This window comes from Asterias rubens, chromosome 19 (genome assembly GCF_902459465.1).
Source record: "Asterias rubens chromosome 19, eAstRub1.3, whole genome shotgun sequence".
Classification (NCBI taxonomy): domain Eukaryota; kingdom Metazoa; phylum Echinodermata; class Asteroidea; order Forcipulatida; family Asteriidae; genus Asterias; species Asterias rubens.
This window is the reverse complement of record NC_047080.1, coordinates 3,691,675-3,711,826: the sequence shown is the minus strand read 5'-3', so window position 1 is coordinate 3,711,826 and position 20,152 is coordinate 3,691,675. Positions and strand designations below refer to the sequence as shown.

Genomic DNA, 20,152 nt, shown 5'->3' with positions numbered 1-20,152 from the left:
GGTGGATTTCACAAAGAGTTAAGACTAGTCTTATCTCGAGTTAGGACGAGTTACTCATCCTATCTTAGGACTAGCCTTAAGATCTTAATATCTCCTGGACTGGTCCTAACTTGGAAATCAACCCCTGGAACATAATGCCATCCCTAACCCTCTTCCCTCACACAAGCTAACGTTCTGAGAAGACCTTATTCTCAAAGCAGTTTTGTCCATTCCAGCAATTTCATAACATAAAAACATCCTCATGCTTGCAACGAACAATAAAACAAATGTACACAGTTGTTAATAATAACAAATTTAAATATAAATAGAGATGAGGAATATAGATCAGGATTATTAAACAAGATATAAGTGTAGCTGGAAGTTGGTGGGACATTTTGGTAAAATGGATTCAAATTATCAAATTTGTTCTAGAAAAATAGATTACGCGGTAGAAGGTAATGTTAGTGAAGAAAACAATGTTGTTGTTTTTCTTTCGGGGTGGGGGGGGGGGTGGTCCATATAAATTATTTTCTGTAGTTGTTTTCTCCGATCTATCTAATGATACTGATGTTCAGCATGTAAAATTAAAAATTATAAATGCAGAGACGACCTCATTGTCCATTAGCCATTTTAAAACCAGCATTGTCTAAAAAAAGTATATAGGTAAAACTAATTTCATGAAGAAAACAAAATAAAATAACCAAGTTTTTTTATGAGCAGAAATAAGCCAAACAAGAACATCAGAGTTTGACATTTTGCCATGTCATGGATCATAGAGCATTGAAAAAATAAACCACAGAAACTGAAGTTTTGAAAACTTGACCTTTTTTTGCGCTGTTAAAATTATTATGAATATGAGATCAGAGTAGTGTAGGCCTATAATGCAATTTACTGTTTCAAATTTTGTTCAATATAATAGTTTTATTAACAACTTATTAATGAAGACAACTTAAGATTTGCTTGTAAGTATTACTCTTGTGTCCCCTCCCCCCCAAAAAAAACCAACAACTTCAGGGGTTTTTCATTTTTTATTTATTTTGGGAAAATCAAACAAGTTTTGAGACGTAATTCTAAAAATATTTTTAAAAATCGATGCCTTTTGGGCATGAACTGTTCTTTGAAATGGAAAAGAGGAAAAACAAACTGGTATTTTGTAAACTTCACAGTGAATAGAAATCGTCCATGTGGCAATGCATACCTATATTGCTTAAAGTAATGCAACAAATAATTAGTCATACATTTGCATATATTGGCATATATTTAAATATATTAAGTATGAAATTTCCTCTCCGCCTCACAAAAACTATAATCACTTCCTCCATCTTTTCATTCATTGCACATCATATTTAATAAATACTATCTCCCACTTGGGGATACTTCCTCAAAAAATATTGGACTCCCGTTTCCCTTGGAAATTCATGAATTTTTTTCATTACAAAAGCACTCCATTTTTTTGTTGAAATCATTTCTTTAAAAACACTAGCCTCACGAAAAACAAAAGTCGGATGTTGTTAAGTTGATTTTTTTTTCTCTGACAACAAATTTGAACTTTATTAGGATTTTGTCAACTTGAACTCAGATTCTCGTTTCTTTTTGTTTGTCATATTTGTATTACTGAATCATTCTCCTTAAAAAGTTATTGAATACAACGTAACTGTTTGGTCTCGAAACAAAACTGTTTTAACTACAAAACCATGCCCAGGAAAAGTAGTAGATAAAAAAACAGAAATTTTGTCAAGGTAAAGCGGCAAAGAAATATATTTTTAACACAGTTTCAAAGAGCAAACACCCTCATTGTATAATTTGATTGGTAAAAAATAGGAAAAATATCACAGAGGTAAAGATACTACGCAGATGCCGTCATGTTTTTGTATTCCCAAAAAATTCTTTCCTAAGATTCTGCCACCGAGGGGTGATCAAATGACAATTAGAGTCTGACATTTATGTTATCAAAATGAAATGTTTCGTAAATTTGAAAATGAAATGTTTGGTATATTCCATAAAAATATTATTTTGCTTCCTAAGTTTGTTAAGGTCAAGCGCTCAGGGACAATTAAACACTGGATGACTTTGCTGAATCCAAGACAATAAATAACCAAGATGACATTGACTAACAATGAAAAATAATTGACAATGACAAACCATTCCATTGATAAATGCAAGACACTGGTTGACTACGGTTCCTTGGTCAACTTAAGTCGCGTCCCCATTGGACTTTTTTTTCCGCTGCCACGCGGAAAGTTACTGTGACTGGCTTTGGTGTAATCCTACTGTTCCCACCTGGACGTATATTCCACGACGTTTGCATAGCGTTTTACAGTGTGGTCACGGTAGGTTTACAACACAGAGCTGCTCCCATTGGCCTTATAAGCAGCCCTGATAGATGGAAGTCTCTGCAACCTCTTTCAGCCTGTTAGTTTCATCCCTAATGAATTTAATTTTGTCATTCTACAAAAAGACACCGTACTTAAGCCAACACAATTTAACCAATTTAACCAATGGGAACACGGCTTAAAGACAGTGGACACTATTGGTAATTGTCAAAGACCAGTCTTCTCACCTAGTGTATCTCAACATCATGTATAAAATACCAAACCTGTGAAAATTTGAGCTCTATTGGTAGTCAAAGTTGCGAGATAACTATGAAAGAAAAAACACCCTTGTCACACGAAGTTGTGTGCTGTCAGATGCTTAATTCAAGACTTCAAATTCTAAATCTGAGGTCTCGAAATCAAATTCGTGGAAAATTACTTATTTCTCGAAAACCACGTTACTTCAGGGGGAGCTGTTTCTCACAATGTTTAATACTATCAACCTCTCCCCATTACTCATTACCAAGTAAGGTTTTACGCTAATCATTATTTTGAGTAATTACCAATAGTGTCCACTGCCTTTAACCCACAAAAGTCAAATGGGAACACGGCTTAAGCTTCTTTGGTTGAACCAGGTTTGTTGGTTGACCACCGTTCTTTGTACAGTGTTCCTTGTCAAAGGATCAGGACAAATCCAAGGCAATGACAAACACAATGACAATTGAAACAACTACTTTGTCGATTATGGTTTCTTGGTCAACTAGGGTTCCTTGGTTGACGACAGTTCCTTGCCCAAATGCTCCACGAGGATAAAGACGAATCCAAGGCAATGAGAAACAAGATGACAATGACGATTGGTGCAGACACTTCAATCCAGAAAGTCAATCATGAAATCATAGGCCTTTACTTTCACACTTTGCTGATATGGTCGCTGTAGGTCCTGCTTGTTCCAAGTTACTGTAAGCTCACACAGTTTATCCTTCATTTGCTGTTAATCTAATAGTTCATGAAACTCCAAGGCTGTCCTCACAATACGCTGGTCACCAAGCGTAAATTAAAAACGATGTCTGGGAGAACATTTACAACAGTTTGCGATTTCACAAAACAAAAACAAAAACAGTTGGATGTCACTGTCACAAAATAGCTTCAAACAAAATCCTTACACTTAAAACTGAAGAAGGGGTTAAGGTGTTGGCAGACGCGTGCAGACACAAGGCGTGTTGGGTTTTCAATTTTAATATTAACCACCATGACAGGAAGATTGCTGAGTTTAAGGGTAACCACAGACTGATTTGGAAGTGGAGACAACACCGGGGACTGATGAGTTGGCGAGGTTGGTCGACCCTCTCGGAGGGTGGTAAGTTCGGATCATACTAGCTCCAGAACCTTTATTGTACCCTGGCTGTTTGCTGCTACCAGGACGTTGGAACCCTGCGGGGACAGAAAGACAAAATCAATAACCAGGATCAAAGACTTGGAACCCAAACATCTTTAGTTTACTCCGAACCTTCCTGAATCACACCGGTTCCATCATCACAATCAAATACTATAGAGTTTGATAAGAATGCTGTGTGTTCCGATTTGGTTTTGGGCCTAAGACAGTGTATGATAAGAACTGAATGCTCTGTGCCAAACTTCATAGAGCTGCTTAAGAACAAAATGTAGCTAAGCATAAACAAATGATGCTTAGCAGAATAATCAAGATGAAAGTCTTACCGTTCTCCAAGCAACAGCGCTGACAAACTCATTAGCATCTTCTTCCTTCTTCTCTTTGTCCTAAAACAACACCCACAAATAAATAAATTTAGTCATCATTGAAAAAGCCTTTGGAGGCGGCACTGGTTACGACCACGGGACATGAGAAAGATTGCAGGAATGTTGTTTGCCCTTGCCCAATGACCAGGGTACTAATGTAAAGTGCAATGAAGCGCACAGTAAATACTTTAAAAGAACTAGTCATATATAACAGATGATAAATTTGCATCGGGGATAAAGAATATTAATTTTGGTTTTACCCGTACACTGATGCGTGTCAGCTATTAAATATCGTTGCAGTACCCGCTGCCAAAACATAGGATTCTACCGGGCAACCTCGGTAGTCTAGTTGATAAGACACTGCTCTAGAGTTGCTAAGTTCATGGATTCGGATCCCGCCCGAGTAACATGCCTGTGATATTTTTTTACAGGGCTTGGGAAAGTACTGAGTGCTGACACACATTGGTGTATGGGGCAAAACAAAATTAATAACAAGTTTTGTAATTATTAAAAGAACTGTCTCCTTCAGAGGGTTCCTTCAACTCACCAGTACACTCCTGACTGTGTCAAACTTGAATGTGACTAACTGCTTGGATAGTCCTTTATAGTACAGATAGAGGGAGTTATTCTCACTGCCGCAGGCTATGTAGTCATCGTTGGCAGCTAACCCTACAAAGTTCTTATCGTTTGTGTGACCACGGAATGTGCGTGTACAGTGGGGTTTGTCCACTGACCACAGCTTGAGCTGACTATCTGTAGACCTGCATTGGAGAAAGGTTTAGATCACTCAGAGTTAAAAGGTCAAATCATTCCAATAGATAGGTCCTCATAAACGCCAAATTTACAGGTACTCAGTAATTATTTCCTTCATTTGTTAAAAGCAATGAGCGTGGGAACCCAATGTTCCACAAATGTTCATACATTTATGAGACTAAAACATTTGTGAAGTAAGTGGTAGCACTACAGTAGCAGCAATATTTACTGCTGCCACCAAGTGTTTTCCTTAAGCACCTTGTCGCACTTGGTGGAATCCTCCGCTCGTCGAGAACAATTTGTCCTACAATATCTTAACATCCAAGAAAAAAATTGTGTCCAATTGAAGGCAACCAACTGCACCGTATGCAAGGGTGATTTTTGGGGGGTGGAGGTTTGAAGAAAAAAAAAAATAATAATTTACGGTTGAAAATGGAGAAATCACATCCCTGTAATTGATAGAATCCTTAGAGACTTACGCCGACACAATCTCCTCCGAGTTGACAAACTTGGTGTAAGACACGGCCTTCTTGTGTCCCTTGAATACATTGAGGGGTTGCTTAGGGTACCTCAGGTCGTAGTAGTGGACGCAGTGATCCGCTGAGCCGAAGGCTAAGGAGTACATTTTGGAGGGGTTGAATTTGACGCAGCAGACATTGGCTTTCGCCTCTAGACATGCCACGGAGCGTTCCTGGTTCGTAGACCAAAGTTTCACTGCAAGCAAAAAACAGACAAGCCACGATGGTTTTAGATGAGCAACAACTTCTAAGTGAAATATGAAACTGCCAGCCCATATTAAAGGTGGGTCCATAGATTAGGTTTTTGTTGACTTATGCTGATTTAGCTTAGTAGCGCATTATTTGTTGCACATGCTGTATACTCCCAGGAAGCTGATATGGTTTAGAAATAAATTAAAATGGCCCAGTGCAGTGACCAGGAAGCGCTTTGAAACCCCCTTTGGGTGTGTAAAAGGCTATATAAAAACTAATTATAATTATCATTATTATGTTATTTAAATAGTTGCAGAAACATGGGTATAACGAATGGATCTTGGTATTACCTTTTGCATCATCGGAACCAGACGCAATGAGTTTTGGGTCTACCCTGTTAAAGTCAACACTCCAGCATCTCTTCTCATGCTCCTACAGAAAAGAAAACATAACATTATAATATTATTATAACCTAATTTGTCCCATCAGCGAGCTAGTCCACCAACAATCTTAAAGACCTGCTTGAACGAAAATGTTAAGTCGTGAACTTTGCTGAATTCCACTTAAAATGTTTTCGATGAATAAGGAAATCGATTCATATGATTATAAATAGGTTTCAATTGTGTAAAAAACAATCATTTTGTATGCCCCTGTCCAGAGCTTTTCTGCAAGATTTGCGAAAAGCCCTGTTACGTAATCACTCTCACAGTGCATAAGTAGATAAAGCCGCTTTGTTGCAGCGTGGATGTATAACAAAGCAAACTCCCACAAATGACGTCAGCGGCATTGTCCTTAAACGCCAGCTCTCAACGGCAGAAGTGTTTTTAGTTTTTCAAAAAACCTTTAGGTAGGGGCCTGATTTTTTAATCGATAATTACGAAAAGTTCAGAAGTGTACACATATCAATTACATTAAAATGGTGAACAAGTGCATTATAAATAAGTAAAAATACCATTTCTGTTGAAAACATTCCGCTCAGGTAGGTGTTTAAGCACAAAATTGATAAGGAGCGACTTACCTGAAATAATCGGACCTTTGACGCTGAGAATGCATCCCATAGTGTGACGGTTCCTTCGTAATCACTACTTGCTAGTATTCCTTTATGATACGCACTCCAACAAACACAACTGGAAAGAGAGAAAGAAAGTAAAATATCTTCAAAAATCTACTAAAGTAGGGTCTATTCCTAGTTCATATAAGTTCAGGCATATTTGGCCCTTGGTAAACAATACAAAAATGTTATGGAGGACAAAGGATGACCTATTATACATTTACACATTGTATTTGAGAGGTTCCACCTATCAACCATAATTCAAACAATAGACCCTTCCCATGAAATATGTAAATTGCACGTAGCGCGTGCGCACTAACGTTTTGGTTGGCAAAATGAGGGAACATCGCGCTGTTTTGTACACGGCTAATGGGTGCGTGATGCAGACGCGCACAACTCTATGGCGTTTGCCAACCAACAGGGTCTGTACGCATGCGTGAATGAGATTAGCATATTTCATGGGAAGGGTCCATTCGGGCAAGGTCCTCAAATTTGTTTAACTTTTTATTATTTTTCATCACAAGGCCGGAGGGCCAATTCAATGTGAGGTCTAGACTTAACTGATCACCCCAAATCAACTGCCACCAGGGGCACCTTGCCACCTACTCCTGGGGCTGAAACGGGGTTACCCCCCAAATCAACTGCCACCAGGGGCACCTTGCCACCTACTCCTGGGGCTGAAACGGGGTTACACCCCAAATCAACTGCCACCAGGGGCACCTTGCCACCTACTCCTGGGGCTGAAACGGGGTTACCCCCTTCAGTCGGTAAACATGGGTATAATCCACTTGAAGCCTGGCCAGAAGAGCAGAGTGTACTACATTGTACCCTTCCAACTTTTGATGAAGAAATTATGGTTAAGTGCCTTGCTCAGGGGCTAAAGTGCCATGACCAGGATTCGAACCCACACTCTGCTGCTGACAACACCAGAGCTAGTGTCTGGTGAACTAGACCGCTTGGCAACACATCAAACTATGTGGGCCCTCGCACATGTCAAAAGAAGTTGGTAACAAGAGGTTTAAACAGTTAAATTATGTGGGCCCCTGCATTTTTCATGTCAAAAGAAGTTGGTAACAAGAGGTTTAAACAAATAAATGTATCAACCATGAATACACCCAAGACTGGCAAGAATCTAGAATGTGAACTGACCTGATCTTTGAGTTGCAGACCATCTCATGGGCAGGATAGTGAATATCTACAGCGTCCATCACCACAGCACCGTACTCAAACACCTTGATCTTCTTGGTCACGCCGGCTATTGCAAAGAAATCGTTGTCCTTGTCGAATTCAATACTGCAGGGAGAAACATATCAATAGGAGATATTGAAATTAACAACATTACCCGACTACTCTATGAGGAGAGATCAGTTGCAACTAAAAGAGTAACAGTTGGGTTTGGAGAAAATATTTTAAAGTATTCAAAATTTGCTTTACTGGTGCTTTACTGGGATGAGATGCATTACCGATAAAATGCTTGAACTAGAATCCCCCCAACAAATTGTAAAGTTTAATTCCCCAAACTTAGCGAAAAGTGGCGAAAGTCCAGTTAAAAATTTAACACATATCTCGGCTGGAACCCTAATATTGCTAAGCAAAGATCATGCCTGCTAAACATATCTTTCCATACGCCACAATGAAAATCAAGCATGGTCTGTAAATTGAAAGATCCGACTTTGATTCTGACTTACCTTGAGACTATACTAGAACCATTGTAGACATCTGCATAGCTTAATGTGGCTAATGGACGAATTGAACTGAACTTAGTAAACTTAGACAGGCTATCGGTAAACTGGTTGAGCTGCTCACTGGATCGGTTTTCACCTACAGAGGGAACGAGAATACAACAGATATTTCACTTGGTGTGTCCCAACATATTCTTAAAATAACAAATCTGTGAAAGTTTGGACTGAATTTGTCATCGTTGCAAGAGAAGAATGAAAGAAATAACACCAAATTGATTTGCTCTCAGATGCCTAATAAAAAGGCTTCAGGCCTGAAGTCTTTTAGTACTTGAATGAGAAATTACCACTATCCCAAAAACTAGTTACTTCAGAGGGACTATTTTCTCACAATGTGTTATCAACAGCTCTCCATTGCTCATTACCAAGTAAGTTTTATTCTGACACTTATTTTGAGTAACTGCAAATAGTGTAAAGTTACTTTTATAATTGCATTATCAAAAGTAAGTAAAGACCCCCTTTAATGGACGTCACAGGATGAGAAGTCTTCCCACGGCCTTTTATATTGGGTGTCAAATTGCATCAAAAGATACTGTGAGCTTCTAAAAGCACACGCATCGCCTAAAAACGCAAACAACACAAAAGTAAATTGTAAAACCCACGTCCCAAAATGACACAACAAAGACTAATTCTGGATCATATTGAAAGAATCGTGTTTCAAAAGACTCTTAGTTACATACAAAATTCAAGGACGTCTCAACTATACAAAAATATTGCTGATTTGAAAGACTCTGCAAAAGTCATCTAATTTTTGTTCCAAGAATTCCCATGGCAACTTGAAACACTGATCTCTGTACACTGAGCACAAAGGCCGCCAATTTCACTGCCGGCACAGAAACTAATACACCTATAAGAAACCTAGCCTGGTTTATAAATAGCAACTACTCTCTTCTAAACCACAAAAATGTGTGGGTGGAATGATTCTGTTTTCATTTTTGGCCATTGATCCCCGGGAGGAAAGTAGCAGTTGGTACGAGCCTTAAGGCATGTTTTGTACTTTCTTCATTAATGTATTACGACACTCTACTCTAGTGTTTAATAAGGAAGGGGAGGAGGTGTTGAAATGCCTACAAACGGAGATTAACTTAATTTGGTTAGTCCACTTGTTAGTTCACTTGTTAGTCCACTTGTTAGTTCACTTGTATTCCACCTTCTTGCATCATCAAGCTAATCCGCCTCCACAGTACTTAAGCAGCATGCAGCATCAGAGTCCAGCTTTCTCGAGAAGACGATCAGAGCATACTGATCGAAATGTTGAGTTGAAACCAACGGTTCTTTTCAGAACCACCCCCAACTCATGGTGTTACTGCAAACCTATCCATATCAATATTCCCCCAAGCAAAATAGTACATAAACACAAAAATATTCACTCAAGCTATTCAAAAGACTTCTCACAAAGTCACAAGAACCCCTTGTTTGAAAGCGTTGCATTTTGAAGGGTTAACTCACTGGGTGATATATCACTCTGTCTAATACTGAAGTAGCAGTGCTCTAGATCTTCAAGATGATGATGAAGACGCTTCCTCCTAGATGCTATCGTAGTGTCTAACCACTGCTGTCTACCACCCTAGGGAAAACAAAAAACACAGACAGACAAATTGGTCTTCCGTCATTTCTCATTAAATCCGAACATAAAAAGTGATTATAAATCAATACGATAGATTTCGGTTCAATGTAGGTGTGCAATTTCACTCCTACTTGCAAATTTTAGACCGCGGATATAAGATTGTCAGTTTTGGCAAAAGGTTGTCCTTCTGCCAAGCATGCAGAGCACATCAATTTGTTCTTGCAAATGTCGTAAGCAATAAAACAGCTACTTTAAAACAAATAGTGCATATAATTGCTGTCATTGCTAGATTTACTAAGAAGGCATATATTTCAACTTCTTCCATAATTCAAATTTCCAACATAGACTTGTGAATACAAAAATGAAAATGTTTTATTTACGAATCAAACGAAATTGTCAATTTGTTGACACTTTTTTGGGGGGTCAGTGGAACTAAGCTATTTTCAGCCATATTGCTGTCCAACAGGGTTCCAACTTAATGCACCACAGATATTTAAACAATTTGCCTAAATTCAACTTACGTTTTTACTGCCATTGAAGCCCTCCTGAGGGCCATCGGTCTTGGAAGAATTTTCTAGTTTGATTTTTGGTTGTTCATTACTACTGCACAGAGGATAAATAAAAATAAAAAAAAACACCAATGGTTAATTTTAATCACTCAAGGACCAAAATTGAATCAATCACCGAAAACTTACCAATCCAAGTAGAACAAAACCCTCCTACTGACAGATTATTCCAAATAATTTGAATGAATATGTATGATCAATACACAAGGCCAACTTCAAAGTTTTGAAATAAACAAATAGTTAATAATGGTCTTATGTTTCAACCCAAGCAGAGTCTTTATCTAAGGCTAAAAAGAAAAACCCACTAGGTTCAAAACATCCGGGCCGAATTTCATAGAGCTGCTTAAGCAGAAAATATTACTTGACTGTCTTCTGCTGAGCAGAAATGAGGAGAATTCTGATCACAAACCGTACATGTCACATGGTTGTCTGGCTGGTAACCTTATCAAGGTAAGCAACATTCTGTTGAGCTAAACTACTTTTTCTGCGGTTGTAGAATAAAGAAAGACAGTTCTCTCTACCTGGCAAGTAGATACACACATGGTGTTGCCACAAACCAAATATATATTGATACCTCACCGTGCAATGTCTCAAATCCTACATACTTTTTCTGCTTAAGCATCTCTCTAAAATTTGGCCCCTGGACATAATCTATTCTATATATTTATATCACAGGTCCTTGTGGTTGATAAGCAGTTGCACCAGCTAAATTTATATCTCATTTCTATCTTCTATATTTATTTTTTTAACAATTACTTCCTCGTCTGCCACAGAAGTCATCTGTTGTGTAAAAACCAACTGACAAACACTTTTGTTATTTCTACACTGTCCTACCCTGCCCGGAGAGAGCCATCATTATTTTCATTTTCAAAAGCTTGTTCTTGAAGCCGGAGGTGGCTATAGAAGTCATTTATAAAAGGCACTTCACGGAACGGAACCATTCAGCTCAAGTTACAACCTCTAACCGCTCACACAAACATGCAGGGTATACTAATCTTTTTCTTCCTATATGGGGGGGGGGGGGCATCACGTTCAAGGGTATATTCCCTGAAACAATCCTGCAGCATAGAGCCGTTTAAAAGGCACTGGACACCTTTGATAATTGTCAAGGACCAGTATTCTCGCATGTTGTATCTCAACATATGCATAAAACGTACAAATTTCAACTCAATTGCTCATTGAAGTTGCAAGAGATTAATGAAAGAAAGAAAAAACCCTTATTGCACAATTAATTTGTGTGCTTTTAGATGCTTAACAATAAAAGGCTTTTGAGTGAGAAATTACCTCTTTCTCAATTTTTTTGTTTTACTTCAGAGGAAGCCAATCCTCACAATGTTTTATACTATCACTCATAAGGTTTATCGCGAATAGCAAAATATCAAGAGAGGGCACGTTGAACCCACACAAAGATATAGGCGATTCGTGCGCGAGTCGTGCATGACAACATACATCGCATAGCAAACTGCCCCATATGCCTTCCCACAACGCATTGCGGTTCTGAATCGCAATAAACCTTATTATACTATTGCTCATTACCAAGTTGGTTTTATGGTAACAATTATTTTGAGTAATAACCAATAGTGCCCAATGCCTTTAAGGTAAGTTTATTTTCAAATAGAGGTTAGTTTGAAGCGACTGTTTTTCAGGTTTTGAAGCATGTGTAATTGCTTGGTTTCCATTTAGAGATCTTCTGCAAACACAGTTCCTGCACTAGTGTTATTGTAAATAATCTGGTACTGGCGATTCCTTGTCCCTGTTTGTTGTTCTCTTCAATAGTACGGATGCAAAAACCAATATTTTTTTACCGAGATTTATTGAACATGTCTATTTTTGGCAGTTAACCTCAGCCCCCCCCCCCCCCCAAATTCCTCTTTTTCTTGTGGGGGTGTTGAGATTTTGTTTTATCTTGATCCAAGTACATTTTCGCTGCTCCTTAAATCCCTTTCATATTAAACCATTTTGTGGACACTTTTCAAGGTATGCATCTTTTTCTCACAACAAGAGACAGCCTTAAACTCAGTATAGGTAACTGACAACTCTCTAAAACTAGACTCAAAATCTTCCCTTTAAATAAAAAAAAAATAATTCTGACCAATCTGAAGAAGAAAAAAAAAACCCAGTCAGAACAATATGCCCGCATGAACCAAACTCATTCTGTAGTCATGAATGAATGCATATGTACTTCGATCTGTTCCGAGAACACTTTCTTAAGTGGGGGTACACACTTTAACAGAGAGGGTCGCTGTTTCTTAGGTGGGGGGGGGGGGGATGGATGGGTTCCAAGATTTGTTTTTACCTTGTAGATGGTGCTACTGCATCGTCATTGTTCAGAGCGACAGGATAACTCTGCATAAAGGAAGAAAAACAGGGGGAAAAATCAAATTAATCTGCCAAGTTCCCTGAATTTTTCCAGAGGTGAGTCATTGCTGACAAAAAGTTCAGAAAGTGGTTCTTAATTTTAGGATGGCCTTTCCTCCACCTTTTGGTAATCCCCAATAAAACATCCCCAAAACTTCATCAAAACAAAAAAAGTTATAATAATCATGGACATTTGTAAAGCGCAATATCTGTCAGAAAGACGCTACTGTCACATTAAAAAAGGAATCTGCTAATGATAGTACTTAAAGCTAAGACTGAACAAGTGAGTTTTCAGGATGGTTTTGAAGCTAACGACTGTGTCTACTAGTATGAGGTTCATTGGAAGAGCATTCCAAAGAGATGGTCCAGCATGTGGAATAGAAAGTTGAGTTACAACCATAGAGTTATATATAAGAACTAGAGGGCGCACGAGTGATGCTTCGTGCACAAACGCAACGGGACCGCAAGATGACAAGCGCGTCATTCTGCACGCGAGTTGAATATGAAATACACATTTGAGTTTTTGTTATTGAACGCTAACGCGATGCTGTTTGTTCAACTACAAAATGGCCGCACAAACACACGCTGTGAGATGCCAGTTTTGTCAACTTAGAAAAAATGGCCGCCTGCGCGCATGCCGGAGCGCATATATAGGCCAGTGCGCCCTCTAGTTCTTATATATAACTCTATGGTTACAACCTTGTGCCACTAAAGACACCTTTTACAGGGGTTGTTATCGCTACTCACAATGGAGCTGGGGAGGAGGGGGCAGCATAGGTTGGACTTACCGAGAGCATAGATGTGTAGGCCTCGCGGTGTTTACTTAGTCGGTCCTCCACTCTCTTCACATCTTCTTCTAATAACCTCATCTGCTTGGTCAGTTCATCTAATTGCTGTTAAAGATACGGAACGGCAATGGTTACTCACAATACGACAACTCATCAAGTGATAGTGGCATTGTTTAGCCTTTTAATAAACATACTATCGGAAGAAACTATAAAAAAAAATAGTAAACTTGTAAGTACAACAATGTGTGAATCTCTTTAGTGGGAGTTTTGCTCTGAAAACAGCCAGTGTGGTATTGACGTTTCAAACAGTATTCTCTAAGAAAACACCTGCAAGTTTATTATTTATTTATAGTTCCTTCCTATTTATCCACACCATGGGAAGTTTCAAACAATATGTACACTTTCAACTTGTTTTGTAAAATATTCTACCACCGCAGAGTAGATTTTTCGGAATTCAAGAAAGTTCTCCCAGAAATTAAAGAAAGATATCGATACACTATTTGGACATACCTCCTGTTTTCTTATTTTTGCATGTTCTAAAAACTCCTTCAAGATCTGGCTCTGTGCAAACCAGCTGTCCTGCATTACAAAATGGAGACAAAATATAGCAAGTTAATTACAATCAACAAAATTCCCCTAAAAATACATCCTCACAAACCACTTCTTTACATCTCAAGTCACAAGCCACTTGTGGCTCCTATGGTCACTTTAGGGTCATGCTTATTCTTCAACTTGACCAATGGCTGTCATAAGCCATAACCCTAACTTTTAAACATGACCAATTAATCAATGATCCACTTTTGAAAGGGCAAGAGCACCAAGGCATTTCCTCTTTGATAAAAGGCACCCTATGAGGAAGTTTCTACTGGAGTATTTTAAGGGAACAAGGCAATGGCCAGGGGGAATGGAGGCAACTGCCTTTGTGAAGTATCCAGGCCTGCCATGCACTTGTTCTTACAGAGTCTATCACCCCGTCTCTCACCATTTCCAGCTGCCTTTTCTTGCCGACTAGGACTTCCAGCATCAGGTTGACTTCGGTCAGGTCCCATTTCTCTTGATCTGTTATAAGTTCCTGCAATTCGCTTATATGACTATTCTGAGGGTGAAAACGAACCAATAAAAACTTGAAGGTACAAAATGACTGAACAAACTGAATGGGTGAAGAAGAAAAAAAGGGTGAACAAAATAAATGGGTGGAAAAACTGTACAGTTGGAGGTCTGTATTTGGGTGCTGAACTGGGTTAGCCTTGGATATAAAGGAAATTTTAGTTTGCGAAAAAGTTCTTACGTTGATATCGTATAAACTAACAATCAAACAAGAATTTATTGTCTTCAAAAACAAGCATCACACATCTTGTTCTTCACATCAGATAGTTTATAACAGTTTCAGACTAATTCTGGCTTGTATTATTACATTTACAAACTTCAAACAGGTGGCCTGGGGGCCGAAATAGCTTCAATGCACACCAGGTTTTAAAAAGGATTACACTAGAATATTCAAAGCTTTACTTTTACTTCTCTTAAACGCAGTGGGAATAAACAACAAAACTAAAGGGTATACTTAATTTCTACATCACTTACTGGTGGTGAGAGTTTCAACCGTTTCTCATCGGACTTTTGTCGATACTTTAAAACTAATTCATTTACTGTGAACAAAAAAGACAGAAATAGTACAATAAGAATTATGCAGAACTCATTGATCATCTTCCCAATTCCAAAGCACTGCTTATGCTGGAATTCCCGACCCATTAAAATCCAACAGCATATTTTGTTTGATTCAGATGGAATTAGGACTGTTCTACACCACCGAGCTAGCCCTGTGGCAAAAGGCAGTTTGAATCCTATGTGTTAGCAGCGGGTGTTCATAACACTAAGACCATGGGTTCGAATCCCAGCCGAGTGATTTGCCGAGTGATTTTTTTGTCACAGGACTTGGGAAAGTACTCAACATAAAGTGCTCACTACACATCCGTTTAAGGGTAAAAACAATTATATTCTTTATCCCGGTGCAATTTGACTCACATGCAAAGTTTGGGAATATCTGGTCGTTCTTCTCGATAGCGAAGTTACACTTGGGACATCTGTTGCTCTCCTCTAGACTTTGAATAATGCACTTGTGACTGAAAAACAAAATAAACAAACAATATTTTAAAAAATTAAAAATAAGAATACTAAAAAAAACCTGTTTTTTACAAACTTACCATCCACATAATTCAGGGGCAATAGACCGATCCATTAAGCTCCGCCCAATTGCAATTGACCAATCACAACCCATTGCACTACGTGAAGTCCGACACATTAAAGCCTGACATGCGTGTGCATACGCTTGGGGCGCGCGACAGAATTGTGCAGAATGGCATTGGAGAGGCTCACATGTTCTTGCTCACACGCGCGCCATGGGCGGAGCCTAATGGATCGGTGTATTGATTTCATAGCAGAATATATATTGCAACATATTTTATTTTTGTTATGAAGCTACATGTATCTACTTTAAAGGCAGTGGACACTATTGGTAATTGTCAAAGACTAGCCTTCACAGTTGGTGTATCTCAACATAAGCATAAAATAACAAACCTGTGAAAATTTAAGCTCAATCGGTCATCGAACTTGCGAGATAATACACCCTATAAACAAAACACCCTTGTTACACAAAGTTGTGTGCGTTTAGATGGTTGATTTCGAGACCTCAAGTTCTAAAGCTGAGGTCTCAAAATCAAATTCGTGGAAAATAACTTCCTTCTCAAAAACTATGGCACTTCAGAGGGAGCCGTTTCTCACAATGTTTTAAACCACCAACCTTTCCCCATTACTTGTCACCAAGTAAGGTTTTATGCTAATAATTATTTTGAGTAATTACCAATAGTGGCCACTGCCTTTAAAACATTCCCACTCACGTTATGCATACTACACGTATACAAACACCAGAAACAGTCCAATTCGACATTAAAACTAGACGTTTACCAGACACTTTCATAATGATATCAATCTCCCCCCCAAAAAAAAGTATTGCCCTGAGAAACTTCCAGGAAAAGCAAATAATTCAACGCCAGGGGCTGGCTTGGTTGTTTGCTTTAATTAAAGAGATTGAGTAGAGCCAATTGGGGTTTTCAACTTTGTCTCCAATTACCTTTTATAACTCTTTTGTAGTCCCACATACATTTTTTGTATAACTTACAGGAAATACTGTATGTTACAGCGCCAGGAGCGTCATTGAGTGACAGATTTTTGCACTATATAAGAAGCAACTATTATTATTATTTTAAAAGGTTTTCTGTTGTTGCTATATTTGGGATTTTTATAAGTCAACTTCAGGCTGTATTTTCTAAAAATATTTTTGAAGTAGAAACTTCTTTTAAGGGTATTAAACAGTATTAATAGAGCTGACAAAACAGTCACAGACAGTGTCTGAACATTTTTTGTGTGATTGACCAACAACCATGGATGAAATAGTAAACATGTGAAAATATGGGCTTTAAATCCCTTTTGAGTCAGGAGAAAATGGTGAAAAACCATGATGCACAATTTTCAGCATGTAAACACATTGTCTCCTACAACCAAAATCAGCTATTGAGTTTTGGTGTAGTTTTTGTTATTTATTAACTTTATTAACTTTTTTTTTTTTTTTTTTTTTAGGGGGGGGGGGGGGGGAGTTAGATAAATTTGTACAACTCTCTCGATTCACCTTCATTTCCGAGGGAAAATTTTGTCCGGAAAAAATGGTTCTAGTATGAACTTCATAATCAGTAAGCTTTCAGACTAAAAATTAAACAATGTTTTTATCCTAACCAATACTGTATAATACCTTTGAAGATTTAGAAAGGAATACTCTTCTTGATATCTGTTTACTTACCAGAAGCTGTGTCCACATTTGGTCATATGGGCTTCATCTATTATGTCAAAACAGATAGGACTGCAAATAAAGAAAGAAAAAAAGATACAAGATAAGTTTACAGAGGGCTTTATGCATTATAACAGACCCATATTTAGGATTCGAACTGCCTCTAGCTACCGGGCAACCTCGGTAGTCTAGTTGGTAAGACACATCGGTGTATCGGTTAAAAGCCAAAATTAATAAAAAATAAGGAGGTTGTACATTCTTTCATGGCTGACGTTATTGTGCACTTCAAACAAGAAAACAATACTTGTTTCAAAAAGACAGTTCTAAAAACAACCAAAACATTATGGCAAAAAGAGCGTCACTTGACATAAAAAAGACATACATGTACAGTAGCTGCTCTACAATGGCAGAATGTTTGTAGGTTCTAATCACAGCCAAGCAGTACGCCTGTGGATTTTTCTTCTGCAGGTCTCGGCAAGCACTTAGGTGGATAGTATTTCGTCTTATCCCACATTAGTATGAAAGTAAATCCGATATTCATTATTCCCAACGCAATTATTACATCCCCAGAATTTGAACTGGCACACTCATTGGTCAAGATATTATAAAATCTGCTCTTTAAATGAGTTCCAGTCCCATCTGAGTAGTATGTCAGTGGATTTATTTACGTATTCCTTTTTCACCCAACCCCATCTGAGTAGTATGCTTACAGATTTATTTAATTCTTATTTTTTTCACTTGACAAGCACCACAGAGGTTCATGATGGAATCTCTTTCCTGACGTCTTAACCAATGTTTTACAACATCACTTATCCATTCCTAACATAAAAAAAACAACTCAAAAACAAATGAAGTACTTGTTTCTTGATAAACCACCCACACCTAACAAAACAAACTGGCCTCCGGACAAACCAATGTGTCAAAACAAAGAAGTGTCTTGCAGATCTCCTAAAAAATGACAACAAGGACGGGAAGCTTAGAGGAATTCTGCATACAAACCATAAGAATACCCAGGATGTAAAACGCCAGAAGACCTAGCTATTTGCTATTTCCAGAATCAAAACGGATCTCTCTCAACAAGGGCCGGCCAAACCACCTACGTCATTCTTTTACGTCGACATAGCCGACGCCGACTAACAATGTTTCATTATCGACAAACCAGAGATTGACATCTCTCTAGCTTGTGGGGGCAGAGAGCTCCGGTGCGAAATACTTGAATGTTTCTTTTTCTCGTTCAGTTCTGCTCTTCCTATTGAGCTGACGAGATGGGGACGGGGAAAAAATCAATTCAGAAAAGGTGAGAGTGTCACACTGTTGGGCAACATTAACATTTGTGTTGGCCACATAGTCTTAGAGCTCCCTCAAGCACACTGTTCCTACAACACTAATAACATTCCTGTTCACAGTATATTTTCCTGTATAAAAACAGGGATGTGATAGGCTGTTGAGAAAAAACAACGAACTCTGAGCGCAAAACGCAAAAGCATGTGAGCTCGAAAAACTTGCGAGCTTAGAGCCCAATTAGCAACATTTATCTTTGGTTTTAAAAGCCCGCTTATGGTTATTTCTCCATTTCGTTTAAGATTTGATCTTTAAAAAAAAAAAATTAAAAAAGGAAAAACCAGAAGTCCAGAATTCATACTGTATGTAAATCAGTAGGTGATCATTTCTTATCCAGTCTTGACATCAGCTTATGAACGAACTGAATAATGTAATGCACACGATGCACACATGAATGCTACATTCCCACAGTAACACAACCCGAGTCTGATCCAATTCCCACATAGTGACTCAGACCCTGAATTTGAGTCATCATTTTTACCTGTGTGTACTTTTGATGATGATAATAATAATGGTAGTAGTAGGGTTGGGCTCTCCACATACATAAATAGCAACAGCACCATCTAACGCGGCATGTTCTTGTACGAAATCCACATCTTAGTTCAGATCTGAGTCTCCATAAATTAATAACAGAGTCTTGTAAAGAGTACAAAGTTACCACAGGGCCCTTAAACAAAACAAGAGCCGCCAACAATTTTTACAAGATTAATTTTGACTTGAGGCACATTTTTGATTGACTTCTGGATAAAATAAATGGTTTCTGAGAGTTCCGATATAACAAGTTAACGGTTTTTATTTATTGGAGGGTTGTAATTTTTAAATGAATTTGATGAGTGTAAGAATTGAAATAATCTTTTGGTTGACCAAAGAATAATTGACAAGAGTGGGATTCGAACCTTGACCTCCGGATTAACATTGGGCGCTGGCCCGGGCATCGAAGCTTTCTCCTCCATTGCCTCCCCTAAGGTTAATTTCTACAAAAGGTAAAGGCAAGGCATTCTTGGAGCTTATCTTTCTTTTCTTCAGCAAAACTTAAGTAGAATCCTACGGGTACGATTTGCATGTAATAATTCACATCGAACAGGAGTTAAGTACAGACTGCAAAAGTGCATGGTTCAAATCAAATTATAACAAATCCCCCAGACTAATCCCCCCTTTACAGAGAAGAAGAAACTAGGGCAGTCTCGGATGCTTTGCCCAATTAATCTTCATACATAGAGAAGATGCACACTCGACACACGATATCTCAACTCTGGCAATTTTCACTTCTATAAATTGTCACCTCGGGTCGCTTCATCAACAACAATACCCGGAGGCCGGCCACCACGGCCAGGCTGATTTACATGCACACCTTCACAACGAGTTCCGGGTTCCGGATGTAGCGACTCAGAGAAA

General features: G+C 38.4%; 1 protein-coding gene across 2 annotated transcripts in view; it reads right to left on the bottom strand.

The window, feature by feature from the left end:
• Positions 1–2,804: 2,804 nt before the first annotated feature.
• The window catches only part of LOC117303493 (E3 ubiquitin-protein ligase COP1-like), a 33,393-nt gene continuing 16,045 nt past the window's right edge, over positions 2,805–20,152 (bottom strand). The window contains exons 2-18 of one of the 2 annotated variants that reach the window (XM_033787714.1): positions 17,429–17,488; positions 15,601–15,698; positions 15,160–15,224; positions 14,561–14,674; positions 14,089–14,157; positions 13,579–13,683; positions 12,729–12,778; positions 10,388–10,469; positions 9,749–9,866; positions 8,249–8,381; positions 7,710–7,853; positions 6,528–6,636; positions 5,860–5,941; positions 5,279–5,513; positions 4,594–4,807; positions 4,008–4,067; positions 2,805–3,722 (exon numbers count right to left, since the gene is read on the bottom strand). In XM_033787714.1, the coding sequence (XP_033643605.1) occupies positions 3,660–3,722; positions 4,008–4,067; positions 4,594–4,807; positions 5,279–5,513; positions 5,860–5,941; positions 6,528–6,636; positions 7,710–7,853; positions 8,249–8,381; positions 9,749–9,866; positions 10,388–10,469; positions 12,729–12,778; positions 13,579–13,683; positions 14,089–14,157; positions 14,561–14,674; positions 15,160–15,224; positions 15,601–15,698; positions 17,429–17,488 (1,801 nt within the window). In that variant the 3' untranslated portion in view covers positions 2,805–3,659. The remainder of the gene's footprint in view (positions 3,723–4,007; positions 4,068–4,593; positions 4,808–5,278; positions 5,514–5,859; positions 5,942–6,527; positions 6,637–7,709; positions 7,854–8,248; positions 8,382–9,748; positions 9,867–10,387; positions 10,470–12,728; positions 12,779–13,578; positions 13,684–14,088; positions 14,158–14,560; positions 14,675–15,159; positions 15,225–15,600; positions 15,699–17,428; positions 17,489–20,152) is intronic. The other variant, XM_033787715.1, reaches the window with a different exon arrangement.